Genomic DNA, 26,575 nt, shown 5'->3' with positions numbered 1-26,575 from the left:
TAGCAAGATACAAGTGTCTTTGGCTGGTACTTATTACAGGACGTTGTGTCCTGTAAAGTCCCAGGGTTGCTGCCTTGCCATCCATTTGTTACTTTAGTGCACCTTTTCATTGGCAGATGAACCTGTCAATGGACTCTCAACCTTGGCTTCCCAAGGCAGTGCAGAAAACAGATCATGCAGCCATGCATTGCCAAAGCACTATCATGGAGGAAAGTGTGATAAGAAATGATGCCAAACTGGTATGCTTCCGATCTTAAACTAGCGCGATTGTGGTGGGACTGTAGGTTGGTGTGATAAATTCATTGTACCTGGCCAGCTATTCCTTGACACACCATGAGAGCATCTCCAGACACTTATTATGGAGTGCTTCTTTGATGACTGTACAGAATAGATTCATAGATCAGGTACAAGCACACGCTTCGAGCACTTTCCCCAATGAAAGAGTGTTTCAGTTGCAAATAATATTCTTACAATGTAAGGAAGACTAGTGAAATATTCAGCATGCTAGTTCTTTCTTAATGTCAGTCAGTTGCCATTGATAGATGTGTTGCGGGATATCAGAATATCCACCTATAATCCACAGAGAGTCCCATGGCTATGTACAACCTAATAAAATGTATTATATTGTGAGTTTTATTTGTGGTCTAGGACCTGGGGCAATACATGTAAACTACTGGAAAAGAGATTCCATCTAAACATTAGGAAGAACCTCTTGATGGTAAGAGCTATTTGATAGCGGAAGATGCTGCCTTGGAGTGTGATGGAGTCTCCTTCTTCAGAGGTGTTTAAACAGAGAATGGATGGCCATTTGTCACAGTGAGTGCTTTGTGTATTCTTGCATGGCAGAATTGGGTTGGACTGGATGGTCTTGGTGGTCTCTTCTATGATTCTATGTTTCTGTGATTCTACGAACTTCTAATTATGGCCTATAAATATGTTAACAGCAATATATGGAGATGGCAGATAATCCTGACCGATCCTATTTTGTTGGTGGTGTGTAAGAAATGCATACTTGTCTGTCTTTCTATCTAACTGTTTTCTTCTCTCTCTCTATCTGCAGGCCTTCCATCTTTCCCAGTGCAATGACAGAGAAGGTCAACCAATAGAGGATTTGTGGCGAAGAGGCAGATCTGAACAAGAAGTAGGAGTCTGGAATATAAATGTAAGTGATTCCATAAAAATTTCAGAGTAATTGATCACTGAATATCTTCCTTCTAATGAAACCTGCACCCTTGAATGAATATTAAGGTTATATTAAATGTACCTCTACTCAAAAAATAATGTTTAAACAGAACCTTCCTCACTTGTGATTTAAACTGCGATTCAAATAACTAAAGCAGAGTCCTTCAGAGAAGCCACTCAAATAAATTTGATTTCAATTAAATCAACCAGGGAAGCGTGCATAGATTTCATTTCTCTTCAATGAGTTCAAGGCTCTAGTCAAAACAGACACACGCACACAAGCCTCTCTATTGACTGTCACTATATTTTATATTACACTTAATTTTTTTTAAAAAAAGAACATGTTGATAAATATATACAAGGAGAACAACCAAGAAAGTACCCAATACAATCCACAATATGGTTCAGTACACAAGAATATCCTAATGCGTTCTGCTGAGAAGCACAAAAATAAAACCGTTTTGTATTCTACATTATCTTACAAGGCCAACAGTCAATAAATAGATCAATAAATAGTAAGTGCAGGGTTGAAGGCGAAGTTGGTTGGAGATAGCCCTTGACAATGCCTTTGGTGTTGATTCCCTGCAAAAAAAGAAGGCATCTAGTCCCTTCTCCTCCGAAAGAAAGAGGTCCTTTATCTCTTGCAGTGAAGATTGCCTTGCCTTAAAAGCGTAAAATGGAGGCAGGGGACAGTACAGTCGGTTGCAGCCAGAGCAGGAGCGGAGCCGGTGTCAATTACACTTTCCAAAGAATCTGACAAATCTCCAGCTTAGTATAAATAAAGCATCGGGTCTATTGTTTCTCGACTCCGACACCTCCTTATCGCAACGATTTGTCGGAGAAGAGTGGCGGAAACATGACATGTGACTCCGTCGTATACTGTTGAAGTGGAGAGCGCAAGGTAAAGGGTGGTCTTGTGAACTGACAGCTCCACCATAAAGGAGAAAAAATAGTCTTTCTCTGTTTGGTGAGTTATTATTCCATTGGGATTTTGAGCACACTGTTACTATCTTCCCCATGGCCTTAACAGAATCCTAACAAAGATATTGATGCAGCCAGATTGGGACCAGCCGCTGTTGTGTTGATCTTAACTCTGTCAACAGTCACAGAGTAGATAGTTTGTGCAAGAAAATGTGGTTCTCACTTGCAAAATGAAATGGGCCCCAGGATTTGAATTGCATCCCTTCAAAGTGAGCAATTAGAAAGCAAAACTCTTTAGATTAATGTCTTGTCTTTGGGGGGAAAAGACAACTAACTCTTCAGGGGGACACACCAAATTGACCATACAGTAGCACACAACACTGTTGCACAACTTACAGTCATCTTGAAAAGGAGGAGGCAGAGTGCAAAGCCTTGTTGCTTTAACCAAGAGTCTATAGGAGAAAGGATTGGGTTGATCCATTCTTTCCCAGCCCAAAATTATAAGCTACACTTTCAAAAAATGCTCTGCTTCTGATGTGACCATTGAAGGTGCAGGAATCCTGCCATGAGAGATGCATGGCATGGTCGCAGTGTTCCTACCAATGGCACCTGCCCTCCGCCATTCATTTTGGAAACCAATTGTTCCTTAAGCTACAACCACATTGTAGAATTAATGGAGATTGGCACTGCTTTAATTGCCATGGCTCGTTGATATGGAGTGCTAGGATCTGTAGTTGAGTGGGATATTTAGCCTTCTCTGTTGGAGAGCTCAGGTGCCACAACAAATTGCAAATCCTAGGATTTCATAGCATTGAGCCATGGCAGTTAAAGCGGTATCAAACTGCATTACTTCTGCAGTGCAGATGTGTCTCTTTTTCAGGAAGTGAATAACCCTGCTGTATATGGGGATATTGGGTATAGTTGTCAATAAGCCCTGGGCCCAGTTGTTAATATTCGGTTGTGCAATTGCTCCAAGACCCAGACTGGCCAGGGTCCAATGCCGAAGGGGATGGAAACATAGCGCACTTCCTCTATGCTGCTGCTGCATATTTCTCACATCTATATTATCTGTACACATTTCATTAAATAAGCTCATGGAACCTGTACAAATGGAAACTGTACAAATTTACAGACGGGGCAACGAAGTACTCCAAAGACCAGCAATCTCTCGGCGACCCCACCAACTACTATATGCAACCGCATTCTGCTACTGACATGTCTTCGTACTTTGTCTTGAAGGTGACGACCCCTTTTTCCAAGTACAGCAGAGAGATGGGAGCCAGCTTGGTCGGCACACAGCAAGCCGGCGTGGCCTTTTCGGGATTGTTCAAGTGGATCAGGGCCCGGGCCAGCGCATGGGTGGTGGCCAGGTGGTCATCCAAAGGGAAGGAGCATGCCCCCTTGCACTGGTAGGCATCGTACCCCTGTGGAGCAATGATCCATGAGTCCCAACCAATCTCCTTGAAATCCACGTGGAGGGAAGTCTTTTTGCAGCTGCTCCCCTTGGCATTCCTCCTGATCCGGGACGTCGAGTCGTAGATGATGTTGGACCTGATCTGGAGCAGGTTCTCTTCCCTGGGGCTGGCGTCATAGTCCTCTGCGTTCTCCAGGTGCTCCAGGTCTTGCATCCACTCGTGCTCAATCATCTCATTCAGTTCGTGCTTGCCTTCTTTCTTGGCGTGGGTTTGGTCGTCCGAGAAAACAATTAGCAAAGGCTCATGCTTGGTTTCCGCATTGATGTCTATATCGACTTTCCCTCTTCCGTTGGGTTCCCCTCCTCCTCCTCGGTTCTCGATCTGCACCTCCAGGCGAAGAGTGGCGGAGTGCGCGTGATGGTGCTTCCGGATGGCCTCCGTGACCTCAAATGTTTTCCATTCGTTGTCCGTGCTGTAAATATGTCTGGATGCCAGCACTTTCCTTTTCCTCTCCTCTTCCCCTCCTCCTCCTCCTCTGTGTTCGTTCTCCATCACTTCAAAAACGGTGACCTTCCTGTCAAGGCTGTCATAGAGCATCCGGTCCTCCTCCACCAAGGTGTAGAGCCTCAGCTCAGCCATGATGATCTTCTCATGGTGAGGGATAGACACGTTGAAAAGGAGAGGGTACCTCCGTATGCCGTTGAAGTAAATGGGCTGCGATAGCCGTTCTGAAAATTAAAGAATAAATAGATATTACCTCATATGGTCACCAAGTAAGGAAGATCTATGCTTAGAGGGCACTTCCATGTCTTAGATTTAAACCAGATTAAGTTCTGTTTGACTATCGTTCAAGTATACTGAGTGTTGCAGTTTAATGAGAGTGCTATATTTCTTTTTTAAAAGGCCTTTGGCTAATTGATATTGAACTCAAAGCTGATTTTTTACACCAGAACTGTTTGGGGTATATGTTTTAGCCATGGCCAAAGGAAATGAATAAGAAGTTTGATGTTACAATAACATAAAAAGGAAATTCTCATTTAAGATGGTGATGCAGACCCTCCTCTGAATAAATCTGGCCATGAAAACCCTGTGATGTGTTTGCCGTATGGTTGCCATATCAAAGAAATGATTTGAAGGCACACAACAACAAGATGAGATGGCCTATATGGCCCCTTCCAGCTATAATTCTACAATTCTATGAAATATCCAAGAATTCCCATACTTTGGATCAAGCATTGATCATAACGGAGACGGCCACATTAGGATTGGGAAGGGCAACTATGAAAGAACTAGACAAGATCCTAAACTGCAAAGACATAACACTGAATACTAAAGTTAGTTTCCTCCAAGCCATTGTATTCCCCATCGCCATGTACGGATGTGAGAGCTGATAGAAAGAAAATCTACTCATTGGAGATGTGGTGCTGGAGAAGTGTGCTGGGGATACCATAGAAGGCCAAGAAGACCAACAAATGGGTCCTAGAGTAGATCAAGCCTGTAATCTGCCTGGAAGCCAAGATGATCAAGTTGAGGCTGTTGTACTTTGGCTACATCATGAGAAGGCATGAATCTCTGGAAAAGACAATGATGCTGGGAAAAACAGAGAGAAGCAGAAAGAGAGGAAAACTGCACACCAGATGCTCATATTGATAAGAGACACCTGGATAGAGGATATGGGGTCTTGGAGATGCCTCATTCACAGGGTTGCCATGAGTTCAGGTTGACTTGAGGACTGTTGACAACAACAACATGTGGCACTAAACTGGTGAAATGATGATTTTGGGAAAAGGAAAAGAGAACAGAAAGGTAGAAAAGTTGCAAGACTCTAATACAGCAAGGTACAGCGTAGACTTGGCCTTTGGCATGGATCAAACAGGCGTATGCTGCTGGCGATGACCATTTGGCAGATCTAATTTGAGAACAGTGTCATTCAAAACCTACTAGGATTTACTGATGCAAGTCCTGGCTTTAATATACAGGAGTGGATTAGATGCTGCTTTTATTTCATATTCCAGAGGGGTAGATATGTTGATCTGCTGCAGTCAGGGTTTCATGGCCTAGAAACTACAATGGACTCGAATTTTAGATCTATCTCCAGATATACTTGGAACTCAGGTACATAAAAGTTTGTGTCTGTAGATGGATGGATGGATGAATATAGGAACATTTACTAGTCCAATTCATAGGTCAGTAAAGACAAACCATTTCCTTCTAAGGTAAATCCAGGGTGATGGATTACTAAATGAGCTTTAAATCCAAGGTCTTGGACCGAAACTCTATGGGACATGCATGGTGCGCTAAACTCTTGGTCCAAGCCAGAACCATGTTGTTGTGGCTAAAGCAGGACACACCCTTCTTGCGTAAAGAACAGATTCTTCATAGCAGCTCCCACATCATGTCCGCCTAACTGATTTATCCAGACTCATCTGTGTGGAATAATGCTCTTATCTCACAGACAAGAACGAAATCAGTTTGTATCAGGAGTGCAAAAGCAGTTTATCCTGTATAGATCATAACAAAATCTCCACCAGTGCCTATGCTGCTCACAGAAAACATCACTGTAGAGATAAATGCTCTCTCTCTGTGTGTGTGTGTATAGCTGTTCTGCTAAAAGTGTGAAGAAGACTGGATTTGTTTTCACACAACAGAAATCAAAAAGATATGGCATATTTTAGTTGTCTCCTTGGTGATAGGTAATAGTCTTCTTGGTAGAAATAAATGTTTTCATTGAACATTGGAAGTTTGAAAGATGGAAATCTGGAGGGAAAAAGTACACTGTCTGATCCTACAGTTTAGCCAACCTATTGACTCCTTTGGATTGGGAATCATTGAGTTAAGACACATGCCAACTATATTCATAAACTAGAAATGGTAGTGATGCAAAAGGCTGGTAACAATTGACAGCAACAAATATACCAACAAGAAGTAATTCCAACAAATAAACCATGAGCATAACATATTTGGAAGTTCTGCAGCACAAAATCTAACAGAAGATCCACTGAAGTCAGTGGAAATGGCATGGCACCACAATTGTGTTTTGCACAACAGCTTCCAAAAGGATCATGCCCATTGTGTTTACTGTCTGAAGAATGAGGAAGATGGCTGCTGATGTTTTAAATAATAGATTTTTGTCCACAGAGATGCCCAAAGAGTTACCCAATTTTCAAAGTATCCAAGACACAGACACACACACACAGAGTTATAATTTCATAACCAAATGTGTCCCTATTACAGTGGGCCCTCCATATCCACAGATTTCTTATCCACGGATTCAAGCACCCACGGCTTGAAAATATTCAAACAATATGTAAATTCCAACAAGTAAACCTTGACTTTGCCATTGTATATAAGGAACACCATTTTTCTAGGCCATTGTATTTAATGGGACTTGTGCATCCACAAATTTTGGTATCCACAGGGGCTCCGGGAACCAAACCCCGGCGGATACTAAGGGTACCTACTCTACCTGTAAAATCCAGCAAATGTTTCCGACTAACCATGTGGAAGCCAACAAGCTGGGCCAATATGATGCATAGTTCTTGAAATGTCAAGTGAGCCAACTTAATGCATGGCTTCTGGGTCACTCTTCTAATAGATTGTCTCTTCGATCTTGCTTTCCTCTAACACAGCCTTCATGTAGTCATTCGACAAGAGGATTCCACATCTTACCTTCATTTTTGAAGCTCCTAACAATGTTGGCCGAGGGCATGGAGGTCTTGTCGATGGCAAACCTGTGGTAGAGCTCCAACATGTATTCCGGAGGGTCCACCTTGGCCGTCTCTTGGAGGGGGATGTCGGAGAGGTTGAGCGCCTTCAGCAAATTCTGGAGCATGGGGTCCTGTTCGTCAAAGAATGCCACATTTTCCTGCGCATCCAGACCCCTGATGGGACTGCAGCCTCCAAGGCGGACCAGCAAAGACAGAGCTGCCCAGATCGGTAAGACTGTCGATCTCATGGCTTTCCTTTGAAATGGCCACAAGCATCCAGGTTTTGCTCTGGCGTCGTCTGAAGTGACTACTTGATCCCCGCGCATGAAGGATATATACGGTGCGTGTCACAGACAAGTTGTCAAGTTTGGAAAGTCTTTGCTTGGAGCTTGTGATCGGACGCCCGCCCTTCTCTTGTCCCTCCCCACCCCCTTCATCTAGGTCTCAGTAATTGGCCATGGCTTCTGCGTCTCCTATGGCCGCTTTCGCTCTCTTATCTCCTCTAGTGTAAGCTGTTCACCAGATTTCGGTTGCTATCTCACAGTCCGCCTTTCTCTTAATGAGCATTTTGTAAACATTCCTCCATTGGGATGCTGTGACACAGGGCCATTTTTTCTCTCTCTCTCTCTCTCTCTTCTTTTGCGGAAGAACTTGTTCTCCCTTCCTCTGCTTCTTTTTGGCTCAAAGGACCATTTCTTAAAACCATGCATGTTCAATTTGTTCCCATTTTGAACTGAACATGTGGATTGCTCAAAACCTGTGGACCTTGGTTGGTCCTATTATGTTTCTGCTAGTCCAGGCCATACTCATAGCAAGCAAGCAAATGTGGAGGAGGCCATATAGAGACAAACTTGGGGAAGTGATGGTTTGGAAGACTTGAAGAATAAAGACAGAAATGCCATTTGAAAATAGTCTATCCATGGATGGGGGAAAAGTGGTTTTGGGAAACTGCCTGTCACAATGTGCAATGAGAATCTATGCCATTTCAGCCTTTTCTGCATTAGAAAACCCACATGTGTGTTGGAAATAGCATTTTCTGCACAGGCATGTTGTTTTCAGAGAAGAAGATATGTTTTTTACGTGCAGGAAGCATGTTTTATGCCCAGAAAATGGCATGCTGTTTTATTATGACAAAAAAGTTTGTCTTTGTACAGAACACTGAATATTCCCTGAAAACTGTACTGTTTTCAAGGACTTTGTTGCAGCTGAGAGAAAATCTCTATTTCCATCACTGCATGCAGGAACAAAGTTCATGAAGTGTTACATCCCTTCTGTACAAATCACACTGTTTAAGAAAACACATTCAGAAGCAGAAATTGAGGAGTTTTTTGAGGGTTTATAGCCCGCCTTTTGCCCACAAGAGGATTCAAAATGGACCAAACGATCAAATTTGCAATTTGTGCTCTTCTTTGAGAGTCTTTGTGGCTGAAGAACAGAGCACAAAATGCTTGGAATAAGTAAACAATGAATACATATTTGCACCTAAGTGGAGGCATTGAGACCTTTGCTCATGTGCATCGCCTGGCTTAGTGCATCCCATGAAACTAGTGTGAAGCTGGTGGCGGTGTGCGCTTACGCTCTTTGCCATTAATTCAAGATCTCTGGAGCAACCGAACAAGGCGACTCTTGCGCCCAGCGAAGGGGAGGGCAGTTCTCATTGGACATTTTTGGAATTCTCTCCCTTGTCAGCCCCTTCTTCCATTGCAAGTTTGGTATTCCTTTGGGTGTCAGATAAGGAGAAAAGAGTGTCTCCCATGACATTGACAGAAGCAAGGCGATGGCCCCAAATCCTTTTCGCAAATTTCTGACTTCTCCTTCTTGATTCCTCTCGCCTGCGGAGCTATTTCAAGACCGACATTCTTATCCTTAATGAGAATTCCAGCAGAAAACTCTGTGAACTCTCAAGAGGCAAAAGTCCCAGAAGCAATTTTCTGAATGTGCTCCTTGCAAGGCGGTGCCCTTTCATTTCTTCCTTCTCAGCCGCTTGTCGGGTGTGCCTTGCTTGGAAGGGTTGGCTTTTTGGCTTGGCTTCGAAACAAACTGATCTGGTGGTTAATGGCAGCCTTTATGTGGTGGAGAACTGTCCGCTCATGCAACAAAAAACTTAGTCGTTCAAATAGAAATCAGCTAGAAAAACATGGCTCTGTGGTCTTTATCACAAGAAGGAGAGCAGGAGTTTATCCCATTAATATCTTGGGGGAAAAACACATAATTGTGCAAAATGATTTCACACAACATCGCACAAATCCCGCCATTAAAGTGGTTACAAAGAAGCATTAATGCACATCTTTTTACTTTCAGGATTTCAGCGACAATGCACTTCTGATATTGCTTTATTTACACAATTGCGTGCAATAATCATTCGCACAATTACTCACAATTTTCGCTTTATTTGCGGGATGCTTTAAATGCAGTTAAAGTTAAAGTGGTGCGAAACTGGATTGTTTCTGCAGTGTGGATGCAGCCTTACATGGGTGCTGCTCTTTGGTGAAATCCATAATGGAGTTAACCAAAGAACAAGTGAGTGCACCCATGAGAATTACTCCTTTTTCATGCCTCAATGGGCACAGTCTTAACCCTGCATGTTGCAGATCGTCATCAGCACATTGGATGGAGGCATGCACTGGGGACTTATCCTTCCTTGCTCACTCCATCTTCTTTTTCTGAAGCCTGCTTGGCAGGCGCAAGTGTGTTTTGAGGTGCTGACGGCAGCTTATCTTGTTGAGTACATGGAACAACCTTTCTCCCTGCCCAGCCGCAGGCCTCTGGTGCGAAAGGCCTGGACTTATCTCCTGGGGGTGGCAGAGAGCCCTGGACTCACTCTCAAAGTAATGCCCCTGGGGACATCACGCTAATGCGCTGGTGTCAGACACCTCAAAAGATTCCCAGGGCAAACATGAGAGTCTGCAGGGTTGCCACTGAAGGACAGGATACCTGTGTGTTTCCCTGTGGCGCATTATTCAGGCAGAGAAATGTATTTCTGGTCTGAATCCTAGCACTTAGGACTTTGTGAAGTCGAAGACTTCCATGGCATGCATCCATAGTTTTTTGTGGGTTTTTCAGGCTATGTAGCCATGTTCTAGAAGAGTTTGTTTTTGATGTTCCACCAGAAGATACCAGCCACAAACGCTGGTGAAACGTCAGGAATAGAACATGGCCACAGAGCCTGAAAAACCCACAAAAAGCTTAAGACTTCTTCACCCATCCCTCCATTCCTGCCATGATCGCATTAATGAAAGGAAGTGTGTATATACCCTACCATGTTGTTAGTGTTGTTGGTGTGTGCCTTCAAGTTGTTTCCCACATATGGCGACCTTAAGGCTAACCTATCATGGGGTTTTCTTGGCAAGGTTGGTTCAGAGGGGGTTGACATTATTGATGGGTTTTTCCTATCATTGGCAAGGTGCAGGTGCTTCCAGGGTGAGATGATGTTAGCAATGGAGAGCACAGAGTTGCATATATATAGTGGTTGCACTTTCATGCACTATGCAGGATCATACCTCTAAAAATTTGGGTTTTTTTTTAAAGGCAACAAACTGTGTCCATATTTCCCAACACCAATCATTATTCTTTCCCCCCCCCCCCATTCTGCCTTTGCAATGAATTGCGTAAGAAATTACGTTAAAAAAGCAACGTTCCAAGCATTGGTATTTCCTGTCTGATTGGGGTTGTTTAGTAAGCGGCTTTTATTTTTGTCCTGCTGCAAATGTTAAAATAGGAAGAGCGTCTTCTTATCAGTTATTGTGAATGTTGTGTACTTGTCTTTGCAAATATGAGAGCTTTGCATAGAACAACCGTTGGCTGTTCTGCTTATGTTTTATGGCCATTTCATCACCCTATTCTCCATTTTTTTCTCCCTCTGTGTGTAATTTATTGAAGTGCACCAATACAAACACACATCGTGTACATCAGCCCAGATGTGCATTGGGTATTCTTGCTGGTTTCCCAATATGCATCTTTGCAATCCCCTAACAGGCTTTTTTAGCACCTCTACATAAATTTCATGCTTGCACATGAAAACCCACTGGGTAACCTTGCACGAGTCATACTCTCTCAACCGTAGAGGATGACAATGGCAAACCCGCTGTGAAGAAACTTGCAAAGAAAATGGTGTGATATGTTCACCTTAGTGTTGCCATAAATCAAAAATGAATTGGAGGGACACATCAACAATAAATATTTGTCTTTATACCTCTATTGCCCCCTAGTGGGATACACTCAGTTGTGATTGTGAAAGAGCGGTGACAACATTTCTCCTCTTCCCACAGTGCCTAGCCAGAACTTTAGACTTGACTGAAGCATCCATAGAAGTGTGTTGTCATTCCAAAGAAGAGTTTTGTCAAAACTTTGGAGGTCTCTCCAGATGCTGAAGTCACAAAGTCCTGGGCCTGAGCTTCACCTCTTTAAAAGGAACATAGAAATGTGAGTATCCGTCAGGACGAAGGGCAGAGAGGGGCTCCCCAATACTAATTCTTTTGAAATGTTATCAGAAAGCAGCAGCAAAAGTTTCTTTCCAAATCTTACTTTCTGGGGATGCTCTGGCTGAAGTTGCAGCTCTTCCAGCTCCCCTTCCAGCTCTAGGATGCTATGGTTCTAAAGACTTTTGCATACAAGGCTATAAAAGTGGGATTTTAGCATGATAAAAGCGTCTTTGGAAGGTATTTATCACACAATGTTGTGTCCGTTGTGCCTCTGCCTTGCATTCCATCCTTTTCCATCTGCCCCTTTTCATTGTGGGGAAAACCCATCATTAGGCTCTCAATCGGTTATTCCATGACTTCCTTTGTGAAATAGGTTCCTGCTGTTGCAGATCTGCTTCTCAAGCAAAGACATATTATTATTATTATTATTATTATTATTATTATTATTATTATTATTATCCCCCGCCCCTCTGAACAACGCAACCGAGGCGGCTTACAACATTAAAATATACATGACATATCCCCAGTCCCTCCCTCACATGGTGTGAACGGTTGTGATTCTGCTCCTCTCTCCCCATCCAACTCTCAACAGTTGTGATGGTCAACACCTTCCTGAAATTGGATGCTGTGTGCATATTCACACAACAGCTGGGTTTTGGGTGATGCAGCCATGATCACTTGTTCCCAGAAGGTAGCATTTGGCAGTAAGGAAGATGGATCAGACAACCATGGATCACCAAAACACTATGGAGAAAAGTGTGATAAGAAAGGATGCCTAAACACCATGCTTCCATTCTTAAACTAGCATGATTGTGGTGGGACAACAGGCTGGTGTGATAAAGTCCTAAATGCTCCTGGAAAGCCTTAAGAGCTTTCTTTCTCAGTCTCAGTTGTTGCTATAATTCAAAAAACATTCCCATATTTTTCCTGTCCAACTGTCAGGAACCCCTCCACATCCATGGATTCAACTGTGCATGGCTTGAAAATATTCACACACACACACACACACACACACACACACACTCCTAAAAGCAATCCTTGATTTTGCCACTTTATATGAGGGACACCATTTTGGTAAACCATTGTATTTAATGGGTCTTGAGCACCCATGGATTTGGTTTTCCACAAAGGCTCCTGGAATCAAACCCCACCAAGGTCCCACTGTATATGAATTCTGATTTCCTTTGTCTCACATTAAGGGAAAATAATGTGCATGGAGAAACTCCCTTTAGTGTTTCTAGCTTCATGGTGTGTTCCCTCCCTTTCCCAGCTGTGATGGGAAAAGAACACACTTCAAATATTGAACTTTCTGGCTATTTTCTGTGTTAGTTTTCAAGGCAGTACCTGTTGGTTGATCTCACCTGGGAACCAGCAGTCGCTCCGCAGTGGAAAGCTACCCAAGGCATTATCAACAGCTTGGTTTGGTCCAAGGCAGGATGGATTAAGGTTGGCTTAGTGGTTTGAGTGTTGAACTATGACTGGTGACCGGAGTTCGATTCCCAGTTTGGCCATGGAACCAACTGGGTGACTTTGGGCAAGTCACATTCTTTCAGCCTCGTTGGAAGGCAATGGCAAATCTCCTCTGAACAAATTTTGCTGATAGGTTCGCCTTAGGGTCCCCATAAATCAGACATGACTTGAAGGCACACATCAACAACAACAAGGGCACCGAGGCTGGCAAAACAGTTGCCACTTAATTTTACTCGTCGCCCAGGTGGGATTGCAATCCCCCGTTCCATGGCTAAGGATTCTTCTGGGTTCTTCCACCTTGTTCAGATTGTGGCACACCTGTTGAAATATCCAGCAATCGTACCGATACGATAGCCGATTGTTCCTGCCTAGAAATTATCTCTAAAACACATAATCCCCGCTGTGTTCTCTTGTTAGGCTAAAGGGAAGGGCCAGAGAGATAAATGGCTTGTAACAATGAGCCACAGAAATGCTGGAACAATGGCTACGGAAACTGCGATTCATACCTTGTTTCCTGGGATTGCAAACTGGGTTGTTGTTTTCTTAAATTGCCCGTTTAAATAAAGTCTGTAAAGACTTTCCTGTACTTAGTGGCACTGATGACCAGTGCTGCCATGCTGCAGAATTAATGCGGTGTGACACCACTTTAGTTGCCATGGCTTCATATTATGAAATCTTGGGATTTGTAGTTTTGCACACTTTGGCAGAGAAGGCCAAATACCGTGTAAAACTACAAATCCCAGGATACCATAATATGGAGCCACACCACAGTGGTATCAAACTGCATTATTTCTATGGTGTTGATGAACCCCAAAACTATTCCGGTGTAAATGTGACTTCATTTGATTAAGGCCCACAACCAATCAATTGGTTGATTAACACAACTAAACCACTTTATTGGTGCACAATAGTGCATTTCATTCTACTCCACGAAATTTACTTGAGAATAGCTCTATTTAGGATTGGATTAAAAGTGAGTCTAAAACAAAACATTAAATATTTGCCAAGAACTTTTTGCCGGGATAAATGCCCGCCTGGCGCAGTTTAAGTGCTGCAAATCTTGCCTATCTTTCTGGACCTTGGAACTGCTGATAGGCAACCCTATATATATTTATACATAAAGTCAGAGATTTCTCTCTTCTGAATTTTGGGGGGAACATCATCAAGTGGAAATAATGAAGATCTTTGTAAGTACTAGTTCTAGATTCAACAAAAAACTATATTTTTATGAACTATAATGTTCTTTCTGAGTGGTATCTGCTAATGCGGTTCTGTTGTGAGCATGGATATGTTTAAGCCTGCAGTAAATAATTTTTACTCTCAAAGCATGGAGCAAGAAGGGTAAATGTGTGTTTGTGTGTGTGTAGGGACACATACTAGTGTTAGCTATATGAATGGCCATGAGTTCTGGATTTATGCCAAACTCTTTTTTCTTAGGGGAAAAAACCCACAGCTTGGCACATGTTACATGTTTGGGCAGACGTTGCCCATACGCATACCTGGGAAACTAAGGGCATGCTCATCTTCTTATCCTCTGTACTTTTGTTTTGCCACCATGGGAATCATGTGACTCTCCAGATGTTGTTGGACTGCAACTTCCAGCATTCCTCACTGTGACTGTTAGGACCAATGGTCCTTGCAGTCCAATGGAAAGAGGAATGATTCCCACCCCTATTCTACACAATCAGGAATCAGAGGCAGATATTGGCCAGCATCCTACCTCAGGACTGTGTAGAGTAAAATCTGCATTCAATGGTTATGTTATGCAACCCTTATGTTGAATGGTAACATTGTGCAACTGAATGTGTGCTGGGTGTAAACCAAATGGACAACCCAGTGTGCATCTCATGCACATCTCATCGTGAGCATGTTCTGCATATGCACAAGGGTTCTGCATGTACAAACCAATTTCCACAACCTTGAACCCATGTGGATCTTATGCACAAGCCAACAGCTTCCATAGAGGAATTTATACATGCATAAGACATCAAAAAGTTCCTGGTTGTTGTATTTTATTTGTGTCTCTGAGATGTCCTTTGACTAATGGACTCAATTGATTTCTCCTTCAGGTCACTTTGGCTCTGTTTCTGGAAGCCTTTCTAGGCTGCCCTTCAGCCAGCAAGGTAAGTCACCATTTGGCAAAGTTGGGATGATGGGAAAGGCTATTCTTCCTTCTGATTTATAAAAGTTGAAAAATTGACACCCCAAGATTTAGATGGTGGAGCTAGTTTTCTTGGTGTGGAGATGAAGGAATTGGAGAGCAGGTGGGAATCAATTAGGGACAGAAAGAAGATGTGCAGTTAATTCATTCCCAGGTAAACAGAAATTATTGTACATTTCCTCACTGGTGTGATTTTAAAATTCTTTGTAATTTAGTTGTTTTGGCACAAATATCTGTTTAATATTGCATTTTATTGGCCTGCATCCCATTGCTAGTCCCAATTAGATTACAATCACCGAATCAATGGAGTTTATCTGTGTTAACCCGTCGCTGAGTGGACTTCAGTTGGTCCTAACTGGTAGGATTCAATCTATTGTGGATTTAGTTGTGTTGTTACTTTGTTCTTGTTAGGTTTCCAGTATGGACAACCAAGGAACTCTTGATAGCAAGACCTACCAGAGTGTGCATATCAACCAAGAACATCGAATCGCCAATATCCACAACTACGGTGAATGGAACGGATGGGATGCAATCTGGGATTACCAGAAGGTAACTGTAAAACCGATAGGCAAAATCTAAGAATGCATAATGCTCCAATGCTCACAGATTGGAGAGGAAACCGTACAGAGCCAGAGGGATGAAGGCTGACTTTGTTGTGTTTCCTAGGGCCTTTTTGCTACAAGGCTGCTTCGAAGCAGAGTTTGTGTGGTAGCCACCATGGATTTAGAGGTATTTCCAAGTCTGGAGGTTCTCCACAGTTTTAAAGAGAAGGTAAGGGGCTTGCAACTTTGGAAGGCAACCCCCCATTGCTTTAATATCTGTTCATGAATCAGGCAACAGCCACAGTTTCTGCATCCCACACATCTCCCAACCCTGCCGTACAACCGCTCTAACAAGCAAGCCATCAATACAGGTGAGGTCCACAGGTGATTCCAGGTGTGCAGCCAAGGAGGCAGAATTGGGCTGAAGAGCCCATGGCTTCTGACTTTCATGATATAAATGTTAGCTTTTTGACAATTACAAATGACAATGCAGGTAGGACCGGTGGGGGATTTGGGAAACAAGAGTACCCCAAGGTACCTTTTGCATGCTTTGGACATTTCACACTGAGAGAGTGAAGGCAGAAATGCTAGCATTGAACACATGTTTCATCATACTTGACCTTCAGCACCATGGCCTCGATCCTATGGTTTACAATAGATCTAGCAAGAGGAGACCCATCAAATCCATTGTTGAATGGTGAGCCAATCCATAGGTATGTCCTACTGATTCAGTGGGTCCATTCTAGCTGGGGCAAACAATAGGATTATTGTGGAGTCGAAGGCTTTAATGGCCGGCATTCATATTTTTTTATGGGGTTTTTGGGCTATGTGGCCATGTTCTAGAATAACCTGAAAACCCCACCAAAAAATAGGATTATTCATCCCCATGTTGTCTTAGTTGTTGCTGCTATGTGTCTCCCAATAGTTTCCAATTTAAAATGACCTTAAGGCAACTCTATAACTGGGTTTCTTGGCCAGATTTCTTCCAAGAAGATTTGCCATCGCCTTCCTCAAAAGAGTGTGAATCGTCCAAGCTAAGCCAATGGGATTCCCTGGTCGAATGGGGATTTGAACCCTGGTCTCCTGGAGTCCTAGTCCAACAGCTTTCTTGTGCTGGGTCTTTTCAGCCCCATGGCTTCCAGTCAATATTTTCTCTTCCTTTTTCTCCTTCTCTCTTTCTGTCCCTCCCTGCTGCCCACAATCTCTCTCATTTTGATCCTGATGCAGCTGGGAAAAGGGACCCCTCCGACCTACGACTCAATATTCTTGGTTGGCAAGACCCACATCCAAGACGTGGCTGAATTTGGAAGCGCCATTCAGCAGCTCTGTGGGACGGTTCCCACCTACTATGCATCCCAGGAACAAGGTTGGTGGGGGAGTAAATTGTTCTTCTTTTTTGGGCAGAAATATATGTGTGTGTGTGTGTGTGTGTGTGTGTGTGTGTGTGTGTGTGTATATATATATATATATATATATATATATATATATATATATATAATGAGGGTGGAGTGGGGCCTTCTCATACACCACACACACACACACCCCAGTTTTCCCAGGCAAACGTTACCTCTCCAAGTAGACTAAACCTGCCAAATACCACTCCTGGGGTGCAGCTACCCTGTAGAAATATATTCCCCAGGTTTAAACCAGGATACATGTGGATAAACATCAGATTGTGGTCAAGCAGGGAAAAAATATTAAAAAGGAAGAACACAGAAGCCGGGAGAGGCTGCAGCCATTTGCTTTTGCCTGACTCTCCTAGGAAGTGCAAGATTCTTCCCCCTTCGCTCTAAATGCAAATTGCTTTTGCAATTTAAACTCCATTTGCAGCAGCTGGAATAAACTGAGGACAAAGGAGGAAGTGAGAGGAGGTGGAGAAAGAAACGGGACATTTTAAAAGCATTGGAAAAGTGGTACAGCAGAGAGTTAATTGGGGACTGTCCTTGCCAAATTGGAAAAGGTGAAGGGTATGCACCCCAGGTGCATTTTGGAAAATGGGAATGAGAGGTGGCTTTCAAAGTTTGCTGGTGGGGGAAGTCCATGCAAATCCCTAACCTCCGAGAGTAAGTAAGTAAGTAAGTAAATAAATAAATAAATAAATAAATAAATAAATAATAGGCCTGATTTGGAAGGGTTCTTGCAGGTTTGCTGATTCCACTCCCTCCCTTCACAGGGGCAAGCCTCCATCTTCTGAGCCAAGGCTGTGTGAATGTGGGGATCCTACACCTATTTGGCATCTATCTTTGTGGCAACACTCGGAGTTGCTAAGAAGTCATCCTGTCTACTTGGCACCTTCCAGAGACCATTCCTGGTTCTCTCCTCCTCCTCTATTTGCACCACAATGGCCCTTTCAAAGCCAAATCCCCAGGCACCTATTTTACCATCTACAGTCCCATTTCTTTGTTAAAACTCCGGTGGCTAAGCAATGCTAATAAAAAAGAAACCCCTTTACAAAAGCGAATGGCTCTTTATTCATCTTGGAGGTTGAAGTAAGATTTAACAATGCAGTGCCAAACTTCATAAAACATCCAGCTGTGAGTATTCTCCAACCTAGAGAAACTTGAGTTTCTGCTTCTTTTATTTGCTTCTGACATTTTTCTATTCCAGGCTTCACTCCAGTGCTTATACACACACACACACACACACACACACACACACACACACACACACACATTCACATGTACACAAACACCTTATAACTTCTAAAATCCTGCAGGGAACCTGGTTGGTGGACCTCTCCGAGACCTCAATCCTGTATAGAGTCTGACAAGGACATCCCTTGGGGTGTGTGAGTTGTGTAGACCACACCAGATGACAATCTTATTAGTGGGGTGACACCACTGATCCCCAAAGACTGCCTTTGGGCAGAAACAGACTGTATAGCATCCCTTTAAAATGCTGGTGCTCACACTCCAAGACCCAGATTTAAATGTAGGATTGGCAAGACTAAGTACCAAAATTCCTGACTTCTGAACACACTACTTGAGACTGATGGGAGTAATCTGCAGAGTACCGGATTTTAATCACCGATCCAAATATACCAACCTCAGTCATTTGTGCTTGGACATTGCCATGTTTTGTGAAGTCAAAGGCTTTCGTGGCTGGCATCCATAGTTTTTTGTGGGTTTTTCGGCTATGAGACCATGTTCTAGAAGTGTTTATTCCTGATATTTCACCAGCATCTGTGGTTGGCATCTTTGAATTCTCTGAAGATGCCAGCCACAGATGCTGGCGAAACATCAGGAAAAAAACTCTTCTGGAACATGGCCTCATAGCCCAAAAAACCCACAAAAATCTATGTCCATGTTTGCTTGTGTCTATCATCGAGGGCACCCAGCAGCATGGCTAGATGGTCACCAAAAACCCCAGCCCTGCTCTCCTTGCTTGAAACTCCAGGAGCATGCGGAGGAGTATAGCTAGTAAAAACCTCCCTTGAAAGGGAATGGGAAAATATGCCCTGGACCCAGTGGAAATGGTTGGCTTCCATGTCAGTGGGGTACCGATTCTGTTCCAGGTTTCCACTCAGATTTGAAAAGAGCTTTCCATTGTAATCCTAAATACACATTTGCTGGAGTTAGGGGCACAGGACCTCCGTGAAAGTGGAAAAACTGCAAATAAAAAGCCACTTGAGAGAACAGCTCTCTAGGGATCTCTAGGTCCTCTGGCACAACTCTGTGGTCAACATCTACTGGCTGTTGACCATAGAATTGAACTGGAGGACCTACAAATGCCCAGAGAAGTGTTTCCTCTAGGAATCTCTAGGTCCTCTGGCACAACTCTGTGGTCAACATCTACTGGCTGTTGACCATAGAATTGAACTGGAGGACCTACAAATGCCTACAGAAGTGTTTCCTCTAGGAATCTCTAGGTCCTTCAGCACAACTCTATGGTCAATTTTTGGCAGAGTTGCGCTGGAGGACTTTGAGATTCCTAGAGAGAACATGATAATCAAATCTGCAAAAGTTAAAGCTGCAAATGTGGAACATTGACTATAATTGCTTGCAGAGAGGTTTCTTATGAGAAAAAAGGTGCTTTATTTTTTAGAAATAAATGTATGTGTTTAAATGATTTTATATTGTTTTTAACATGTTATTTTAAATGTGCTGGTTTTAATTGTGTTTTAAAATTGTATTGCATTTAGCTGATTCTTTTTGTGAGCAACCTTAGGTCTCAATCCAGGAGAAAGGTGGCATATAATGAAATGAAATGAAATGGGACGGATGGAAAGCTTTTCTTTTTCTCAATGATATGCAAAATCAAAAGTCATGGGGTTTGGGGGGGAAATGCTTTTCTTTATTAACAGCTCTTGGGTTGCAGCAGTCAAGGGAAGCACAAAGAAGCCAGGAGAGAAGACTGGACATTTCTGATTGTTTGCAAAGAGACCGAGAACGTCTTCATTGGAGAGAACCCAGAGAAGTTGGCGGAGTAGGTTTAAACGTTGAGACTGCTGCACACGGTAATGCCCAAAATGCCAAGGATTCCAGCTTTGGCACAGCTGCTGACATGGAAGCCTTCTACGTGGGAAATAAGAAATAGGAAGAGTTTATTCTAAGAAGGAAGGAAGGAAGGAAGGAAGGAAGGAAGGAAGGAAGGAAGGAAGTGCGACCAGGTGCTTGAAATTATTCTTAATGGATTATATGCTACATCAGGTTGTGTAGCTTCAACCTCCACATGCAGTGTTGCACATTAATTGTGCTACACAACCCTTGAGAAACTGAACTGAGATGCTGAAGTTGGAACTGAATACGAAACGAATTGTGCATCCATGTGTTGTGAACATCAGTTAGCATTCCACATCCACGCAGAATGAGCATCAGGGCTCAGCTGCAGTCTACTTCTAGTCTAGGTGTTTTCATGGCCAGACCGATGTAGAGGATGCACTCAATTGCCTTTCTATGAGGCCCAGAGAGTGTGAATTGCCCAAGGGCACTCACTGGGTTTCCAGGGCTGAGCAAGGATTCAATTCTGGTCTTCCTGGAGTTCTGTTCTAACATTCAAACCACTAAACCCCATCAGCTCTTGCAGTCCTATTTGAGGGTTTTCTTGGTGAGATTTGTCCAATGGCAATTCTTACCATTGCCTTGATCTCTTAGGCTGAGAGGATGTGACTAGCCCAAGGTGACCCACTGTGTTTCCAAGGCTGAATGAGGACTTGAACCCAGTCTCTGAGAGACCTAGTCCAACACTTGAACCACACTGGTCCCAGTTAAGATTTAGGCCACTGATTTGGAGATACATACTTCTAGAAATTTGCAGTGTTGGCTGCAGAGACCTCCAGTTACTTCCCTAGAAGGTCTGTCATCCTTTTTTTCAGAGCCATTTCTGTCTCGAGTTGAATTTGTCTTCCCACTGTACCTTTGGCCCATTGAAGACCCCAAAGCACTGCCTCCAAACAAATCTGGATTCGATTGGGATTGTGAATACTCACTTTCCACTCTTTTCACTGTGTAAACGGGGACGTCGTGGCAGAGCTGTTCAATGGAGCTTCCAAACTTAAGCCATTCCCCAATGCTTCCAAAGAAGGAGTCGCTGGGTGCGTATTCCACCCACACATTTTGGGGAGATATCATCTCTTTCATCATCTAAAAGAGACAAGATGCTTTAAAAAACTATGCAGTTTCCAAAGAAGATGTATTAGTTTGCAGCAATCTTAAAAGCTGTATGTTATTCATGGCCGACTCTCTCCAGTTTGTTGGACTATGGCTCCTACCAGCCCCAGTACAGAGAAGTACAAAAAATGATAAGTGCCGGCCATGAAAGCCTTCGACTTCATATTCCCAAAGCTTTTTTCATGGGTGGCTGAGATGTGAAGTCGAAGGCTTTCATGGCTGGCATCCATAGCTTTTTGTGGGGTTATTTTGGGCTATGTGGCCATGTTCTGGAAGAGTTTATTCCTGATGTGGCTGAGATAGTGACCACTTTGCTTTCCAGTGATTCAACGCATATATAAACTTTATTTCATGCACAAAATTACTGTATAAAATCTTGTATAAGATTACCTTCATGCTAGGTGCATAAGGTATATATGAAACATCAGTGAATTTTGTGTTTAGACTTGGGTCCTGTCTCCAAATATCTCATTATGTACCTATCTGCAAATACAGCTGTTCCCAAAATCCCAAATGCCCCTGGTTCTAAGCAGTTCGGATAAGGGAGACTCAACCTGTCCAATCCTCAGGGCAAAGACCTTAGAGTTTCAAGAGCATAAACCTCACATACATTTGATATCATCTCCAATGAAAGCTGTAGTTACCTGTTTCTCGTATGCCAACCGTCCAATTTCTTGCAGCAGTGGAACATAACCCTTTTCCATCTTCAAGATGAAGCAAGCGCGTCGGGAGAAAACGCGGGTGGCAATGTATCCCTGTCATTCACCCAGAAAAGAGATTAATAAGAGTCACGTCGAAATAATCTGTATTTCCAGCCATCTGTTTTCTCTTCTGCAGTGGGACTTCCTCAGGGACAAATCCTTCCGCTCTGAGACTTGCAAACTAAGCCTGTCGTTTGCATTCCAGTGATTGATCACAAAGCAAAGCACGGTAGATGCAAGATACAGAGGTGAGGGAAGTCACAAACTAAGACAAAGAGGTGTTTTTCATCACTTGAAGGAGCTCCTAAAAATGTCCCAAGTGTATTATCTAGTTTGATTCTAACTGAGCTATGTCAGTCGGGTTGAACACTTACATGTTTGTAGTCGAAAATTGTATCTGAAGAGCAGAGTCCTCCATAGACATGGATATTGGCTACTTGGTTGGTATTGTCAATGGTCACAGATTGCTGGATAAAATCACCACTGGGGCTCGGGATTCTGTAAACCTGGATGTACATAAAGGCATATGTAGATATTTTATTTACATCATCACCTCTGTACATTGGATAACTGAAGAGTGGGATACAAATAGTCTAGAGGGGGATATATAATACTTTGATTTAATTCCATGCTTGCTTTGGAAATGCACAATTCACTTTAACTTTCATCGAATTCAGAGAGGTTCATCAGCAAATCTCTACAAAATTACGTTGAACTAAGACATAATATGAAGGCTGCACAAAGGCATGGAAAATTCCATTGAGACAGAATAAGAGCCATAATTGATAAGAATTGCTTGAGATCTTAATTACAAATGTTTACCTGCTAATGAAAGGCGCTCATCTGCAATGCATCCAATGAGCTGGACCTTATGCTAGACATTTCTTTTTCAGATTGGTCTTAAAGGAGTTACAGGATTTATTTACATGTATATCATGATAGAATGAGATTCTGATTTTTACCTCGTAAGAAGCAAAAGCTGGACTCCAGAAGAATCCCAGCAGAGTGATGATTACAGCCTGGAAAAGGAAACAACAACATTCATATTGGGTACGTTTAGCTTGGAGAAACGGAGAAGTGACATGATAGCCATCTCTAAAAAGAGGAAGAGACGTAATGTAGAAGATGGAGCCAACTTATATTCAGCTGCTCCAGAGACTAGAACCCAAATTGGTGGATGCAAATTGCAAGAAAAGACATTTTTTCCAAACATTAGGATGAACATCTTGACAGTAAGAGCGGAAGAGAGAATGGTGCACTCTCCATCTTTGGAGATCTTTGGAGAGAAGTGGGATAGACATTTTTCAGGAGTGCTTTATTTAATGCTGCTTTCTAGAAGAATGGCAACTGGTGACTTAATAATAATACACTCTGGACTTTTGTCTGATCTTTAAAGGAACTGTCCCCAGTGCTAAGCCTTTGTTTGTTGTGTGCCTTCAAGTCATTTCCAACTTATGGCAACCATAAGGCAAACCTATCCTAGGGTTTTCTGGGGCTGAGAGGGTGCAAGTAGCCATGTAAGTTTCCATGGCTGAGCAAGGAATCAAACCCTGATCTCCAGCGTTATACTCCAACATTCAAACAGCTACACCATGATGGCTCTTGCTAAGCCTTTATTATTCATAATATATTATTATTATTATTATTATTATTATTATTATTATTATTCATAATAAATATCCATAATAAAATTCACTGCCACACTGAAATGGTGGCCATCAACTGCTACTTTTCCAAAAGACTTAAATAACAACGGCGAATGTGCAGCATCTTTTGCATGGAGATTAGGAGTAGAAAATAGACAAAAACTGGGTTTCTTGAGTGTCAGGAATTAGGAAAATCTTAGCATTTTGACAGTTCAGGGAAAAAAATGCACACTAAACACAGAACAATTTGGAGGCACACAACAACAACAATAATTCAGGCTACTGTCTGCATTTTCCGCACAGACTGTGGATTGAAGCTGCTCTGAGTTTTGCAACAGAGCACTTTATTCAAGCGGCAGTTTAAAATCAATACGTTTGGATAACAGTCGTCTAGAAAAAAGCATATTGGTTGCAAAATGCACTCAGAGATACATTTTAAAGGACATACTTGAATGCAAACTTTCATGTGTGAATACATTTTAAAAAATATATCATAGATCCAAATGGAAATTAGGAGCAATGAAAGTGTGAAAAAGTCACAAATCAATGTATTGATCCATTCCTCCTGATCGCCATGAACTCCATAGAGAGCAACCCCCAAGTATTACTGTGGTCTTATTCCTATTGATTATTATTATTTATCCCGCCTTTCTCCCAAAGTGGGACCCAAGGCAGCTGACATTTATAAAACACAACAACAATTAAAATGTACAATTAAAATTGTAAAAAATAGAAATGGAAGGGTTTCACAAAGAAGAACCAACCAACTGCCTTCAAAAACCCATTCTCTGGTTATGGAAATGAGTTTGTTTATTTCTTCTCCTGTAGAAAAGAATAGTCCCCATGACATTCCTATTAAATTTGGGGCAAGGAAAACATCCTTTTCTTACCATGGCAAATAATAATACATGGGCATCATCTCATTTATCACCAGAGTTTTCCTGCACTTTCTTACAAGGAGTAGTGCAAATGGCAGACTTTGTTGGAGGGGAAGATTGCTAAGAAGAATGTGTCCAAAAACGATACTCACAAGTCTGTTCATTTTTCTTTCAGATAAGAGGAAGAGGCCGCGGAGCAAATGGAATAAAACCCCAGAGACTCCCAACTTTTATATCTTGCCCGTAGGTGTGGGGAACGTTGCGCAGGAACATGCCCAGTGCGCTGGGTGGCTCTGTATCTGTGGGACACGCCATAGCAAACGCCTTTATCAGGTTTGGGAACCAGGCAGATAAAGGTGGCCTGATACCTGGAGTGCGCATTCGTCAGCCGTGAAAAATGCCCAATTGGTCATTTGGCAAATATGGGTTAACCTTTGTGCAGGCTCCATCTGTCTTTCTAGCACTTTTACATTTTATTAAAGGGTATCAGCACCAGAGACTTAAATACCCTAAAAGGGGGGTATTTAGAGTGGCTTAGTGGTTTGGGTGTTGGACTGTGACTCTGGAGACCTGAGTTCGAATCCCTACTCTGCCATGGAAACCTACTGGGTAACCGTGGGCAGGTCACACTCTCTCAGCTCACCAAAAACCTTGTGATAGGTTCTCCTTAGGGCACCCATTAGTTGGAAACAATGTGGAGGTACGTAACAACAACAAGACATGTTTTCCACCCCACTGTATAGCCCATAGTGTACAGTCATTCGTAATTTCTTACGGTCCAAACATAGACTCCAAACATTTAGGGCTTCAGTCAAGATACATTATTTTAAGGAAGAGGCGGTTGTGGGATTATTTTATTGTGCATGTGGTTTTATTGATGTAAGCCGCTTCGATTTTATTGGAGAGGCGGGATAGAAATAATAATATTATTATTATTATTATTATTATTATTATTATTATTATTCAAAATTGCCCATAATAAAATTCCTCACAATAAAGCAAGAGACATAGTGTAGAGTGGGTCCTTGTTATCCGCTGGGGTTTGGTTCCAGGAGATAACAAAATCCGTGGATACTCAAGTCCCATTAAATACAATGGCAGAGCAAAATGGTGTCCCTTGTATAAAATGGAAAACCAAGGTTTGCTACTACCTATTGTTTATATCTGTTTTGTAGATTGTACACATTGGCAGGTTTTATATTTTTATTGATTTGATTATCTGTATGTACAACGCTGTGTACATTTACAGTGCTATAGAAATAAACTATAATAATAATAATAATAATAATAATAATAATAATAGGAGGGTAGATTTTAATTGAACATTAGAGGTAACTTTTTGATGGTAGGTTCAACAATGGAACCAGCTGCCTATAAAGATGGCATGGTCTCCTTCTCTGGACACTTTCCTAAAGAGGCTGGACAGCTCCCTGCTTTAGCTGGAGTTTCTCCATTTAGCAAGGGATCGGACTCTATAGCCCATGAGTCCCCTCCCAACTCTGGGACTCTATGACTCTATGAACCCTTTGAGTGAGTATTTTGTTTCCTCCATTCATTTCAATCTCTCCTCGCCACACCTTCACATAAGTAGGGTGTACACTGATAAAACAGAGGAGAAGCAAACGTATAGGTGATAGCATGCACTGTTGTGGTGTGACACCCATTTCTGGTGACGTGAAGGCCACAAATTTCTGCGCAAAAGTGATTTTGATGCAACCATATTCTACAAACGCAGCAGCAGACGGAGGAGGAGGAGGAGGAATTGCTGCCGTTAATTCATTCCTAACCTACTTTTATCCCTTTTATTTGGATTGACAGGAGAACAGACTTCCGTCCCTTGCAGCTGATGATGCCCAACAAACTAGGATTGGCAAACTGGGTCATGAGATGCTATTGAGTTAAGTAAAGTTGTGCCAAATTAA

At 42.5% G+C, this 26,575-nt stretch overlaps 3 protein-coding genes across 5 annotated transcripts in view; 1 reads left to right on the top strand and 2 right to left on the bottom strand.

Moving 5' to 3' along the window:
* LOC149306673 (gastrokine-1-like) overlaps positions 1–26,568 on the top strand; it is a 33,219-nt gene extending 6,651 nt beyond the window's left edge. Inside the window, exons 2-9 of one of the 3 annotated variants that reach the window (XR_016282293.1) lie at positions 1,061–1,162; positions 11,494–11,647; positions 15,186–15,239; positions 15,689–15,826; positions 15,944–16,048; positions 17,047–17,185; positions 17,993–18,353; positions 23,023–23,176. Coding sequence is in view for 2 of the 3 variants with exons in the window: in XM_089537715.1 (XP_089393841.1) it covers positions 15,698–15,826; positions 15,944–16,048; positions 17,047–17,185; positions 24,829–24,896; positions 26,472–26,555 (525 nt within the window). In the remaining variant the exon portion in view is untranslated. Of the gene's footprint in view, positions 1–1,060; positions 1,163–11,493; positions 11,648–15,185; positions 15,240–15,688; positions 15,827–15,943; positions 16,049–17,046; positions 17,186–17,992; positions 18,354–23,022; positions 23,177–24,828; positions 24,897–26,471 lie in introns of those variants that run through there. The other 2 variants (XM_089537715.1, XM_089537716.1) reach the window with 2 other exon arrangements.
* Positions 3,291–7,473, bottom strand: LOC149306675 (bone morphogenetic protein 10-like). Its single transcript, XM_089538178.1, has 2 exons — positions 7,188–7,473; positions 3,291–4,246 (listed from the first exon to the last, which is right to left on the bottom strand). Exons 1-2 carry the CDS (start codon positions 7,471–7,473, stop codon positions 3,291–3,293), a joined length of 1,242 nt encoding a protein of 413 aa, XP_089394304.1.
* Positions 20,245–22,647, bottom strand: GKN2 (gastrokine 2). The gene is made up of 4 exons (XM_089537442.1): positions 22,504–22,647; positions 22,073–22,183; positions 21,248–21,401; positions 20,245–20,333 (listed from the first exon to the last, which is right to left on the bottom strand). Exons 1-4 carry the CDS (start codon positions 22,645–22,647, stop codon positions 20,251–20,253), a joined length of 492 nt encoding a protein of 163 aa, XP_089393568.1. The 3' UTR covers positions 20,245–20,250.
* Positions 26,569–26,575: the final 7 nt, after the last annotated feature.

The sequence above is a fragment of the Sceloporus occidentalis genome, unplaced genomic scaffold, assembly GCF_023333645.1.
Source record: "Sceloporus occidentalis isolate IW3139 unplaced genomic scaffold, rSceOcc1.0.p SCAF_9, whole genome shotgun sequence".
NCBI classification, from domain to species: domain Eukaryota; kingdom Metazoa; phylum Chordata; class Lepidosauria; order Squamata; family Phrynosomatidae; genus Sceloporus; species Sceloporus occidentalis.
This window is presented reverse-complemented; position numbering and strand designations above follow the sequence as displayed.